Raw genomic sequence first — 14,066 nt, 5'->3', positions numbered from 1 at the left:
CTTGTTTCTGTTTGGCTTGTTTCTTCAAAGTTTGGAACCTTGGTCACTTGAGGGGAATCTCAGCCAGGGGCAGGTAGCTCTGCCCTGCTCTGCCCATACGGCACAGCCAGAGTTTCCCTAGGGCCTGCCTCCCCAGCTCCCGGTTCAGGATTGACCCAGGCTCAGGGATGCAAACCTGGGATCCGTGTGGCACCTTGGCCAGGGTGAGGTGTGGCTGTAGGCCCCCTGGGGGCTGCACCACTCTCAGCCCTTCAGCCTCTAGCCTCTGATTCAGAGTTTGGGCCATGCCTGCCAGTGTGGGGGAGGGTGTGGCACAGAGCACATGATGGCCCAGAAGAACCAAGTCCTTGAACTGCAGCTCAGACGGTGCCTGAAGCCCTGGTTTCAAGAGGGCCCTCCGCAGAGCCCCAGCTGCTGCGGCCTCCTCCCCAGGGCCTGTCAGCCTCAGCAAGGCCATCGTCAGGTGCAGGGCCTGCGCAGGTACAAGGAAAGCCGCACAAGAAGGGGCAATCCGGACCAGATGCTCTTGGGCCTTGACCACTTCCGCCCTCAGCCCAGGCTCTGTTACCATCATTGCCACAAAATGTGTGGGCCGGGGCTGGCGAGGGGGGTTCCTTTCATCAGGCCAAGCCCCTGGATCCCACTCATTTTCCATCTGTTCAGCAGAAAGCCCTGGAGCTTCCATGGCCTGTGCCTGCCACCGTGTTAGCAGTGTGGCTCCAGGTGCCTCCAGTGAGTTCAAGATCTCCTTTACTCCTGTGAAGCACTCCCTTGGGTCTGGTGTTCCTGACTCTGCCGTCCTATTCAGGACGGTCTCTCTGGTTGCCCCACCCTCTTTGGGTGTCTCCAGGCCCGAATCAAGCCCAGTTCTGCTCTCTTTGGTTGCCCCACCCTCTTTGGGTGTCTCCAAGCCCGAACCAAGCCCAGTTCTTGCCGCGTTTCCATCCTCTTCCCTAGAAGCATCCTGGGTGTCCTGAACCTCGGAAGCTGCCCCTGTCTTCTCGGTGTCAGGGATTTCTAGTGCAACCTCTGGCCAGTACTCGTCCCCGCCGTCCAGCGCGTCCAGGATGGTGGGTCCCCGTCCAGTCACAGAACCCGAGCCAAAAATGAGGTCAGTACGAGAGGCACGGTCCCACACTAGGCGGCCTCGGAAGCGGAAGTAGCGGATGCGGTGCTGCGGGACCGCCAACACGCCGGGCCCGAGCGCCGCCAGCGGTTCGTCCCAGCAGAAGGCGCAGAAGGGCTCTTCCTGCACGCCCAGGAAGCGGTCGGTGTAGCCCACCGAAAAGTCAGCGGGGTCCAGGCGCGGGTCCCAGCGGATGCGCTGGATGACGTCAGCGGCAGTACGCAGCGCCGGCTTCTTGGACCCAGCCTCGGGCGGCGCGACCTCGGGGGTGGGCGCTGGGGCCCCGGGGTGTGGCTGGCGGCAGCGCGCGCCGAAGCGACAGCGGCCCTCTAGGAAGAAGCGGCAGGCCGGGGGGACCTCGGAGGAATCGGCCACGGCCTCCATGGTACCGCAGCACCCTGGGCAGCCTCCGTCCACCGCGCTGAGCCCCAACTGTGACGCCCGGAGCCCCGCCTGCCTCACCTAGAGGGAGGCCGACAGCCTAGGCCCGACCTCGGAGTGTCCCGCTGGCTCTGGCGCTCCCGGCCCTGCCCGCCCAGCTTATTTACATGTAGCCGGCCTCTGATTCCCCCGGAACCTGGTCTTGCCCCGCCCCAGATGAGCTACATGTGTCCCGCCCCTCGGGGGCCTTGGCGGGCCTAGCCCTACCCAACCAGCCCATTAACTAGTGTGCAGATCCTCCCAGGCACTCAGGGGAGGCAGGTTCCATCCCGTCTAACCATTTTATGTGTGCTCCTCCCTTTCTGGGCTTTGGCGAGACAGTTTTACCCTTGCGAGTACTTGTGCATGTACTCCGCCGCTTTCAGAGCATCCAGGGAGCCTTGGAGCAAGGCCTCCTCCCCAGCCAGCTGATTCACATATATTTGACCCCTGAGGTTGGGGGTGGGGCTACGAGATGGCGGCCCTCGGCACCCAAATGCTTTGCTTGTACCCAGTCCCTCTCTCAAGACCTCTAGTGAGCCTGCCCTTCCTCCTCCCCCTACCACCCCGCAGCACAAGATTTACACGTACACCGCCCTTTGTGTGTGTTGCGGCGGGGGTGGGGGGGTGGGGGGTGGAGGTGGGGGAGGTGTTTCAGGTATCCTGGCCCCGCCCTCGACCCTCCTTAAAGTGTGTAGTCCCCATACCATTAATTGACTTACATCCGATCCCTCACTATGAGCAAAGCGACTCCTGCTCCTGCCCCGTGCCAAGTTATTTATAAGTGTCCCGTCCTGTCCCGGCAGCGTGGCTTACCTTGTCCCCAAACCCACCTGAATGATTTACATATGCCCCGTGTCTCCTTGGCCTTACCCTGGCTTCGCCAAGGTTCAGTGGTTTTACCTGAGTCTGGTTGTGGAGTACGGGTCTTGCTCCTATCCCCAGTCTAGGGGTTGACACATACGACCCACCCCTCTGGAAACTTCAAAAGACCATATTCTGCCTCCGGTCCGGTTAATTTAAGTTGGTTTCGCCCCCCAGGGACCTAAGATAAACCCTCCCCAAGCCGCGTGTTTAATACTAAATGTCCCTCCCCTCTGGGAACCTTCGAGAATCTGGCCCCATCCTCAGTCCACGATATAGGCCTAGGGAGCCCCGCACCTCTGGGATGTTGAAACATCTGGTCATCTGTGGGCTCAGGTTTAACTTTGTGCCCAGATTTGTGACGCAACAGCCACCCTCAGGGCGACACACCGTTTGGTACGACCAGAGGCTCTTCCCACGGGGGACCACACCCCTCGTGCTCCAAAGGTTCCTCAACGCTTCCCTTTGCAGCCATTCCTAGAAAAAAGAGCGGCACCGCCCGATCAAAGTGCACCTGGTGGGGATGCGGAGGGCCAGGCGGCCGTGGGTGGTGCTAAGCAAGTCATGGGGGCTGGACTTTATCCAGGTTAGCAGTGAGGCTGGGTCAATATTTGAAGAATGAATACGTCTGTGGGAGCGGCCAGGTGTGAGGCTCCGCCCTTGGGGAGGGGCATTACATTAATACACCTTCAGAGTCTTTTTTACCAGGCTGGTGACCTCACAGAGATCCGCCTGGTTCTGCCTCCAGAGCACTGGGATTACAGGCGTGCACCACCACCACCGCCCGGCCACCTTCAGACTCTTAAAGAGACACCACTAATGACAGACTTGGCTTTTAGTTGGTGGCACCCCACCGTCCTGCCTCTGCGCCCCTTCCCGTATAAAGTGAACAGACACAGTCATTTATGTGTACAAAAGTGGGATGTTGGGAGGGAGAAATGCAGGAATAAGGACACTACAGGCCTATGACATCGTCCAGCGGGAGGTCTGCATTGGAGCGGCAGCAGGCCTTCGGGTGCTGCATTCCAGGGTGGGCGTCCCCGACGGGCTTGGTTGTCTGGGCGCGCTCCGCGTCCATGACGCCTAGCACTGCGTCCAGCATAGAGGGGCCCAGGTCCAGATGGAAGGACAGCAGCGGGTCCGCAGGTGAAGGCACGAGGAGAGCAGGAGCAGGGGGCTGTGGGACTGCAGGTGGAGGCACGGAGTGTGGGGCCCCGACTGGCGGCGCGCGGGGCTCGGGGGGCGGGCCGCCCCCGTGGCGACTCAGGAACGAGGTGTCCCCGAAGGCGTCGCCACCGCGCCCCACGTGCAATGTGTGCCTGAAGTCTCCAAGGGGCGCCGAGATAGAGAGTGCTCCGCGCTCCAGTCGCTTCTTGGGCTGCGCGGGGCCCAGCTGCTTCAACACCGGCATCTGTGGGGGGCACAGGCATGTCAGAGCTGCCTCACCCTGGAGCCCCAACTCTATGTCCCAGACCTACCTAATCAGCCACAAGAATGCTCCGATAAGGCAGGACTGCGTCGGCACTATTATTCTCAGTTAACAAGTGAAGAAACTGAGGCTGTGAGAGGTTCCCAAGGTTACTACTGCTGGACTCAAATCTCAGATGACATGTTTAACTTTTCCCAAGTCTAACATGTCCATGACCATGACGCAATGTGGGTCACCTCAGTAACTAATGTTTGAGCTTTCCTGGAGGGTAAGTACCAAAAAATTACTTCCAGAGTGCTTCCCAACAAGGCTAGTAAAAAACTCCAGTTAGCATTAGTTATAGATGAAGATAGGGGAAGAATAGATGAAGATTATCAGTGTCTATCCTCAAAGACAGGGCAGACTGGCCAGTGAGTACCCCAGGCACTGGACTAAAACCAACCACACACGCTTAAGCACCCTTCCCTCCATACACACTGACGAAGTGGACCAGGAAGGCTCTACAGAACATGTGCAAAATTCACTGTACAGACCACATGAAGATTCTCGGCGGGTGGTGGTGGCGCACGCCTTTAATCCCAGCACTTGGGAGACAGAGGCAGGTGGATCTTTGTGAGTTCGAGGCCAGCCTGGTCTAGAGAGCAAGATCCAGGAAAGGTGCAAAGTTACACAGAGAAACCCTGTCTCAGAAAACCAAAAAAAAAAAAAAAAAAAAAAAAAAAAAAAAAAAAAAAAAAAAGCTCATTTGAGAGATTTAAGGTGGTCCAGGGGAGCTGTATGTTTACACAGAATTTTACAATTAAAATGATATACTTTGGGGGAAGACTTTGACTTAGGTTATAGCATCTCATTTTGTAAAACACAAATAATAAAGCAAATATCTCATGTTACAAATTGGCAGTAACGGGGGCCTGGAGAGATGGCTCAGAGGCTAATAGTGTTTGCTGCACTTCCAGGCGAGGGAAGTTCTGATCCCTGTACCCAAGTCCAGCAGCTTACAACTTCCTATAACTACAACTTCAAAAAGTCTGCTGGCCTCTGCTGGCCTCTGCAGGCACTGCACACACATGCATGCACAAAAATACACATTCCCAGCACCCAGGTGATGGTTCACAACCATCCATTACCATCAGTTCCAGGGGATCTGATGCCCTCTTCTGACCTCCATGGGCACCAAGCATGCATGTGGTATACATACACACATATGCAGGCAAAATACTCATAGATAAAATAAATAACTCAATCTACTACACAAATACTGGCAAGAATGGCACGTTTGCAGCTGCTAGCTAGTGAACTGTAAACCTGATGTGAAGTTGCTAGATTACTGTACCTGACTGGGTGGTAAACAGAAACCCAGCAAGCCTTGGCCCATATCCTAGAGCTTGGTCCTTTTCCATGGAAATTGTGGGAGGGACTTTGACAACTTTGTACTTTTAACGCTCACTACTATGATGAAATCTCTTGTTTCTATTTCCACCAAAACCCCACCCTTTTCCTGTTAAATGAATCTCCACAAATTAATTCTTCCTTTTCCTGTCTATACACCAGATAAAATGACACTGCCGATTCCCTGCAGAGCACACAGAGATAGTGACTCAAAGTGTGTTTTTAATATTAAGTGCTGCCAACTGGCTGTGCTGGTGTTGGGAGTAGAAAAGGCTGTGTCACCCAAACAATAACTGGGGAACAAAGATTAGATTTGGTAATACTATACAAGGAAGGCAAGGGAGCCAACATTGTTCTTTCAGCATTCAGCACCCTGGGAAGTATCAACGATGATGTGGACACAAAGTACAGCCAAAACTGTTCGAAATAATTTAGATGGACGTAGTCCAAGGACTATCAAATTCGTGCACACGTGTACACTTGCAGACTTCCCGTATTTTCCCCTCTGCTGGGCACTGAACCTAGAATCACATACATGTTAGGAAGGCACTCTACTGTTGAACTATATCCCCATCTCTCTTTAAAAAAATGCTTTATGTGTATGGGTGTTTTACCTGCATGTATGTCTGTGTACCACATGCATGCCTGGTTGGTGCCCACAGAGGACAGAAGAGGGTGTCAAATCCCTTGGAACTGGAATTACAGATAGACCAGAGTTGCCATGTGAGTGTGGGAATCAAACCCGGGTCCTCTGGAAGAGCAGTCACTGCTCCTAATGTCTGAGTCATGTTCCAACATTGCCATGCCCCTCTCTCAAACCCCTTTTTATTTTTCATTACGGGACAAGATCTTACTAAGTTGTCCTTGAACTCACTTTGTAGCCCAGGACTTGAATTTCATCATCCTGCCTCAGCTACCTGAGAAGTCTGATTACAGGCCTAGCCACCAGTGTTGGTGTTTGTTGTTGTTGGTTTTTGAGAAGATCTGTTTGTTGTTTGTTTTGGAGACAGCATACTACAAGCCAGATCTAGCTGGCTTCCAGTTCAGGGCAATGCTCCTGCCTCAGCCTCCCCGAGTGCCGAGCATACAAACCTGTGCCTCCTTGCCCATCTCTGAAACTACTCTTGCTATACCAGTTCTACTCTGCCCTTAACGTCGGCGAATAAACACATTTTTACTGTAACTCTACACACAATCACCACTCCCTCCTTCCACTGTAATGAAAACAAAAGTTTTGACAGACTAAGACTTGCCCTTAACGATTTAACAGGTACGCGGACTTTCCCTATTACAATTTCCCTGTTTTTTTTTTTTGTTTGTTTGTTTGTTTTTAATGCTGTGTTTGACTCACTAGTGAATACTGAGCCACAGTTAACCATAAAAATCCTCTCTGGGTGCAAGTCATGCCATTCATCTTAGTATTGGCTCTGCAGTGAGAAGTGAAAAGAGGTAGGATTCAGAAAACGAGTTGCCCAGGTTTGGATCTGGCTGGGGCTGTTGCTCTGTGGCTTTGGACAAGCAATGTGACCCTTCTGACTTTGTTTTCCCATCTGCAAGGTGGGATGCCAAGAGAATGCTCCATCTTGGCAAAGCAAATGGTAGGTGTTCACTGAGTAAACGCTACGTAGAATTCCAACCCCTTTTTGTTGTGCTGCTGAAGCTAGCCTAGAGTTAGCAACGACCCTGGGTGTTAGGCAAGCACTCTACCATTGAGCCACACCCCTAGTACCTTATTGGTGAATTCCGGGAAGGCACTCTTCCATTGAGCCACGCCCCTAGTACCTTATTGGTGAATTCCGGGAAGGCACTCTACCACTGAGCCACGCCCCTAGTACCTTATTGGTGAATTCCAGGCAGGCTCTCTACCCATTGAGCCACACCCCTAGGCCCTCACTGGGGGAATTCTAGGCAAACACTTTGCCATTGAGCCACACTATTAGCCTTTAAAAGGAAAAAAAAAAAATCAGTGGCATGTGTGGTGCACACCTTTAATCCCAGAATTTGGGAGACAGAGGCAGGCAGATCTCTGAGTCTGAGGCCAGCCTGGTCGGTCTACAGAGTAAGTTTCAGGACAGCCAGAGATATACAGAGAAATCCTGTCTTGAAAAACCAAAAAAAAAAAAAAAAAAAAAAAAAAGGTTTTTCATATGAGCCTCATGAGCTTGCCTAGACTGGTTTTGAATTCACTCTGTGATGAACGAAGACAGACTTTGAACTTGTGATCCTCCTGTCTCAGCTCGACTCCCTAGTACCTGGGGTTATAGGCCTGTACCTCTAGATTCAACTAGGCTCACATTTGTTATATTACATACACTGGGGCTCAAAATTTGCCCTTTCTTTCTTGTGGGACTCTGATCAGCTTCCTTATCCTTTTGCTCAGTTTATTCTCGAAAAACAAGAGTCAGACCCCTGCATGTTAAGGGATGGCAGGAAACACTTGCCTGACTCATTTTATTTCCCAAGCACCTTCTCAGGGCTGAGCACTGGCCTAGAGGCCTTGAAAGGATGCTCAAACTCGTTAGTCTTCAGAACAATCCAAGAAGTGGAAGATGATAATTAAAATTCTTTTTCAATGATGAAAAACAGAAAAATTCAGTAACTGGCCCTGGGTCACACAAGAACAAATGCTCCAGGCAGGGTTTAGAACAGGCTGATGAAGTGTGGAATGTATCGAAACTCTTACAGTTCACAGCCACTCACAGGAGGTGGACCACATGGAAGGAAAGAAAAAATATTTTAATTTCATACAAAGGCTAGAGCTTTCTTTGGTACCTTACCTGAGTTTGGTTTTCTTTTCTATTCTACATGAGGGAGGAAATGAGTTTAAAAAAGAGCTTTTGTGGGGCTAGAAAGCTGTTAAACTCTGGGGTCACAGTCCAAAAGAGCTTTTGGAGGTGGACACGGTGGCACATGCCTTTAATCTCACTGTTTAGAAGGCAGAGTAGGCGGAGATTCGTGAGTCCGAGGCCAGACTGGGCTATGTGAAGAGTTCCAGGACACCCAGGACGACACAGTGAGATCCAGTCTCAAAAATAAACAAAGGAAAAAGCTCTTTGGATTGGAAACATGGTTAATTGTTCTAAACCCGATGTTATAGAGGGCAAGGGCAGGAAGACAGCTCGGGCTCATTCAACTCCGGTTTGAATAAGCAACCCTCCACCATCTCAAGAATAAGGTGGCCAGCCGGGCGGTCCCAGCACTTGGGAGGCAAAGGCAGGTGAATCTCTGTGAGGTGGAGGCCAGTCTGGTCTACAAAGAAACCTGGCCCCGGGTGGTGGTGGTGGTGGTGGTGGTGGTGGTGGTGGTGGTGGTGGTGGTGGTGGTGGTGGTGAAGGAAGGTGGAGAATTATCTATCAGGACACCTGACTTCTCCTCTGACCTAGGCACTCACATCCCCTAGCATACACGTATGCACACAGTACATGTATTGCCTCTCACACACTCACGGGGAGATTTTAATGCTCCTGTAGCTCCTGGCTGGCTTTGAGACCTTGAGAGAGTCACTTCCCTCTTCAGCCTAGGTGTCCTTCTGCACACCCGGCTCTAAGCTCGAATATGCTTGTTGCAGGGCTGTTACACCCAAGGCAATGCGGTCATTCTTGGAAAAAGTTCGTCATCAGCCTAGGCTCTTACAGAGGGGCTGTTGTTAGGGATCAATGCAAAGCAGACTGGAGGCGAGCACACGCAGGGGACCCAGCCGGTCCGGACAGACGCGCTCTCAGATAAGCAGACCTCCTCTGGCCTCTTCCACACTCTTTCCTGCCTAGGCACTATGCCGCTCCAGCTGCAGGGGTGAGGGGCATAGTTGGTTCACCTCTGTCCTCTCTGAGCCCCAGCCCTGCCAGGACGCAAATAACCACCCGCTCCGGAGCTGGCCCAACTGGTTCTCCGGCTGGAGGAGGGTGGAGCCCAGACCTGGCAGGAGACCCCACCTGGAGACCCCTGGGATCTTAGGACTGGCAACCCTTTTCCTAAAGCTACGCGGCTGCAGCAGGGCCGTCAAAGGCCCCGATTTCTTTGGTAACGAGTCTGTACCTTTTTTCCCTCTGGTTGAAGACCCCTGCCCACCACAAGCCTTCTCACCTCGTGGTCCTGACTGAATTGGGTTCCGGCTCAAGCTGTGGTCCCTCCTGGCCTCGGAGGCTACCTCGCTGGCGCCCTTTTTCTTCTTTCTCCGGGCGGAATCTCACCTGGCAAAGAAACAACTGTCATGCCCCACCTGGAAGGGACTCCAGGACCCAGGCATATGGTCTGAATGCCACCACCTCAGGCCGGGTCCTGCGCTCTTGGGTCCCAGGAGCCCCACCCCCTAGCTCTCTGGTTTCACAGGCAGGGAGTTTCCTTGCTCTCCGCTCTCACATTCCAAGGGTCCAGGCTTCTGCACTCTTTATCGTTTATGGGGGTCCAGACCGGTGCCCTCCTCCCTGAGACTCAGGAGACTAGATCCCAGAGTTTGGCAAACCCTGGTTGTGGTTCCTTCTTACCTGCACCGGGAACTAAGCTTCAGCCCCTCTCGGGGGCCATGGTAGCCTACCAGGAGAGCGCGGAGTCAACGCCCAGTCAGCTTAGTTGGTCTTGGTTTCTTGTCCCGGATTGAGAGGGTTAAGCCATAGGCCCCTCCCAGCCTTCCTTATTCCCCCAAAGTTTGCCTCTAGGATTTAAAGGACTAGAAAGCGTGTATGGTGGAGAAGCTGAGAGCCCTTTGAGAGGATAGTGGGGGCAGGAGGAGACCAGGACTGGACATGCTGGAAGCAGGGGCAGAGCTAGGGGGATGGACGGGCGCGCCCCCAGCCCGGCCCCGGCCCCTCCCCCTGCCCAGCTTGGAATTTCCTGAAACTAGGGAAGTCTGGCTGTTTAGAAGAGTAATTTCTTCCAGACTCTGCAGCTGTTGGGGGAGTGGTGTGTGTGTGTGTGTGTGTGTGTGTGTGTGTGTGTGTGTGTGTGTGTGTGTGTGTGTGTGTGTCGAGAAAGAGAGGAGACAGGAAGAGAGGAAAGAAGGAAAACGAGAACTACTAAAAAGTCCTGGCTGGAGAAAGCAGTGGCCTGACAGCGCCCTGGAGAGTTCCCCAGAAGGATGTTCCTATTTCAGCCACCTTCCAGAGAAGAGTCATTGCTCTGAGTGCCGGGGTCTGTGGGGAAGACAACACACTGGTGTTGGAAACATCCTCCTGAAGCTGATGGGGCATGGCTGGAGTGGGGAGCTGGGGTTGGTGTGGGGTACCGAGTGTGCTGTCCTGAGGTGTGGCGTGGCTTAGGACAAAATCTGCTGAAATCTACTGAAAGTGGGCAGGTTCAAGGGGTGCAGGGGAGACCCAGTTACAGATCTAACAAGCAAGCCCCTTTGAGCTGCACGCTGAAGGACCACTGGGAACTTGCCTAGCCCACGGAGGAGGGAGCACGTTAAGAGAAAGGCAGAGGCTGGGCACAGTGGTACAGGCCTTTAGTCCCAGCACTCTGAAGGCAGAGGCAGGTGGATCTTTGTGAGTTCCAGGCCATCCTGGTCTACACAGAGAATTCCACAGGGTTCATAGGCACACTTTGTCTCAGAGGTCTGGGTTGAGGGAGAACAGGCAGAGACCACCTAGAACACAGGCACACAGGGAAGCAGATAGAAGTGACTGTGGCAGACCCTGAGAGGTCAGCTTGAAAACCACAAGGAGGAATCTAAGTCAGCAGCATGTCTCATACCTGCCACCCCACATACTGGTAAGTTTTTCACAGGAGCCAGGTTACTGGATTAGTCTGGATGTCCATCAACAGATAGATGAGTGGGTAAAGAAATTGTGATGTATATTCCCAATGGAGTGTGTGCAGCCACAAAGAAAAGCACAATTATGTCATTTTTTTAGGAAATGGATAGAACCTGGAGACTATTATGATTCATTTACATGATCTCTCTCTGTCTCTGTCTCTGTCTCTCTCTCTCTCTGTGTCTGTCTGTCTGTCTCTCTGTCTCTCATGCACACACACACACACACACACACACAGGAATGTGCACACATTCAAGCACACAGGTAAACATCGCGGTTGATGAATTGTTTTGTTGGTGACAGTGGGGCTTGAACCCAGGGCTTCCTGCAGGTTCGTTAAGCCCTCTTCCACTGAGCTATACAGCACACCCTCCTCTACCCTTCACAGTGTTTTCCAGGCAGGGTCTGTCATTAAGTTGCCCAGGCTGAACTCAAGTTTTACTTCCTCCCACTTCAGTATCCTGTATAGCTGAGATGACAGTGTCTCACTATGTAGCCCTGGAACTTGCTGTGTAGACCAGGCTGGCCTCACAGTGACAGAGATCTGCTTGGCTCTGCCTCCAGAGTCCCAGATTAAAGGTGTGCTATCATGCCTGGCTGTTTAATGATTTTATTGAGTTATCTATTCTCGGTGTGCATGCTTTTACATTTCATTAACATTGCAGCGAATATATTACTAAGATATATAATGTAATATATGACACATACACAAGTTAAGGGGGGCAGTGTACACATGTAACTCCGTCTGTCACATGAGGTGAAGTGACCCATGCATGGGCTGGGGTGGGACGGGGTGGGGCTAGTGTGAGGATGTCTTTGAATCAGTTCACTCTGTCCACGCCAATGACCCTCAGAGATCATCCTAGAGCAGCAATGCTCAACCTACAGGTCTCATCGCCTTTGGGATTGAATGACCCTTTCACAAGGTTGAATATCAGACTCTTGCATATCAGATATTTACATTATGATTCATAACAGCAAAATTACAGTTATGAAGTGGCAGTGAAAATTATTTATTTATCATTTATTTGTTTATTTTTTAATTTGTTTTTTTCAAGACAATTTCTCTGTGTAATAGCTCTGGCTGCCCTGGAACATCGTTGGTAGAGCAAGCTGGCCTGGAACTCACAGAGACCCTCCTGCCTCTGCCTCCTGAGTGCAGAAGTGCTGACATTAAAGGCATGTGCCACCACCGCCTGGCAACAAAAATAATTTTATGGTTGGGGGTCACTACAACATGAGGAACTGTATTAAAGGGTCGAAGCATTATGTTGAGAACAGCCAGGCAGTGGTGGCGTACGCCTTTAACCCCAGCACTCGGGAGGCAGAGGCAGGTGGATCACTGTGAGTTCGAGGCCAGCTTAGTCTACAAAGAGAGTTCCAGGAAAGGCACAAAGCTGCACAGAGAAACCCTGTCTCGAAAAATCAAAAAAAGAAAAAGAAAAAAAAAAAAAAGGTTGAGAATAGCTGGTCTTAGGCGATGCTGTGGGCTGGAGCAGGGCCAGCTTCATGAACAGGCATTTTGTGAAGACACCCAGGGTTCCATGCTCAGAAGTGCCTGGTGCTTGACTTAGTGCCCAGCAGTCCCCCAGGTGCAACTCACTATTTTTAGAGAAGAGGTTCCTAACACTACCCCATCCATTATGAAACCTATGGAAAGGAAAAGCGAGAAGGTAAGGCTTGGGGCAATATCTCCTTGAAGTGCAAAGTCTGAGTGATAAGAGGAGAGAATGATCCCCAGGGGCAAGGCTGCTGTGGAACTGGGAGAAAGGGGAGGAGGAGGGTTGAGAGGGGACAACAAACCCTCCTGGGACGAGGAAGCAGCCTAGGACAGTAAATTAAAACACAACAGAATAGCCGGGCAGTGGTGGCGCATGCCTTTAATCCCAGCACACGGGAGGCAGAGCCAGAAGGATCTCTGTGAGTTCGAGGCCAGCCTGGGCTACCAAGTGAGTTCCAGGAAAGGCGCAAAGCTACACAGAGAAACCCTGTCTCGAAAAACCAAAAAAAAAAAAAAAAAAACAAAAAAACAAAAACAAAAACAAAAAACAAAACCAAAACAAAACAAAACAAAAAAACAAAACAGAATAAACAGGGTTGCTGGATTTAATAGCAATCCAAAGACTGCTGGGGGCATGGGTGGGAGCCAGCTTTAGAGGGCAGAGTGGGAGGCGAAAGCCAGGCTGGGATCAGGAGTGAAGAAGGGTGTCTCTGAGGAGGGCAGGGTATCCACTGGGAGGATTAGAGTCCCAGAAAGGTTTCCTCTTCTTTGGTTGGTTTAGACACATTCGCTACTATTTTATTTCATTTCAAAAAATAGTTTTATTTCTTATTTTTTTAAAAGTAATTTTCAGTGACATTGGGGATGGACAGACACATCTTTCTCTTGTGGGGGAATCTTTAACTAATAAAGCTTTAGTGACCTTCAATCTAGTTTCCGTCTTATTATTATTAAAATTATTTATAGTCAAATTTGAAATTTATAATGTAATCTCATTATTTCCCACCTCTTCCCTTTCCTCCTGTAACGTCTTTCATGCACCACCCTTTTAAAATTCATGGCCTCTTTTTTTCTTTCAGTGGTTGTTACATACTTACATACATACATATGTATATGTATATATATATTCTTAAATACATAAATACAACCTGTTTAGTCCCAGTAAGGTTACCTGTATGGATATCATCTTAGGGCTGACCAACTGGTACTGGGTAACCAGTTGGGGCGTTCTTCCGCAAGGCATTCTCCTGCTCCTGGCATTTGCCATCTTATGTATCTCTTGAAGTTAGTTTGGAGGGGTAGGGGGGATAGAGCTCCTGACTTTGGCAGGGACTCTTACAAATTGACCTAAGCTTTTTCACTCTCAAATGTTTTTATTAGGGATAATTTTCTTTTTGTTTTTTATTCTCTCTCTCTCTCTCTCTCTCTCTCTCTCTCTCTCTCTCTCTCTCTGTGTGTGTGTGTGTGTGTGTGCATGTGTGTTCCTTGCATATGTGTGCACCTGTGCTACCTGTGTATGCTCCTTTGGAGGTCAGAGGTTGATGTCAGGTATCTCTATGGTTATCCACATTATTATTGTTGTTGTTA

General features: G+C 51.0%; 2 protein-coding genes across 2 annotated transcripts; both read right to left on the bottom strand.

Moving 5' to 3' along the window:
• Window position 1: 1 nt before the first annotated feature.
• On the bottom strand, window positions 2–2,129 carry Leng9 (leukocyte receptor cluster member 9). The gene has a single exon (XM_059282350.1). The coding sequence runs from the start codon at window positions 1,508–1,510 to the stop codon at window positions 44–46; it is 1,467 nt and encodes a 488-aa protein (XP_059138333.1). The 5' UTR covers window positions 1,511–2,129; the 3' UTR covers window positions 2–43.
• Window positions 2,130–3,365: 1,236 nt separating this feature from the next.
• On the bottom strand, window positions 3,366–3,821 carry Cdc42ep5 (CDC42 effector protein 5). Its single transcript, XM_059253780.1, has one exon. It carries the CDS (start codon window positions 3,819–3,821, stop codon window positions 3,366–3,368), a length of 456 nt encoding a protein of 151 aa, XP_059109763.1.
• Between the last annotated feature and the right edge of the window lie 10,245 nt (window positions 3,822–14,066).

The sequence above is a fragment of the Peromyscus eremicus genome, chromosome 1 (assembly GCF_949786415.1).
Source record: "Peromyscus eremicus chromosome 1, PerEre_H2_v1, whole genome shotgun sequence".
NCBI lineage: Eukaryota > Metazoa > Chordata > Mammalia > Rodentia > Cricetidae > Peromyscus > Peromyscus eremicus.
This window is presented reverse-complemented; position numbering and strand designations above follow the sequence as displayed.

Excerpts from the sequence above, each read along its gene's own strand:
- Cdc42ep5 (XM_059253780.1), bottom strand. The coding sequence starts at position 3,821 with ATGCCGGTGTTGAAGCAGCTGGGCCCCGCGCAGCCCAAGAAGCGACTG.
- Leng9 (XM_059282350.1), bottom strand. The coding sequence starts at position 1,510 with ATGGAGGCCGTGGCCGATTCCTCCGAGGTCCCCCCGGCCTGCCGCTTC.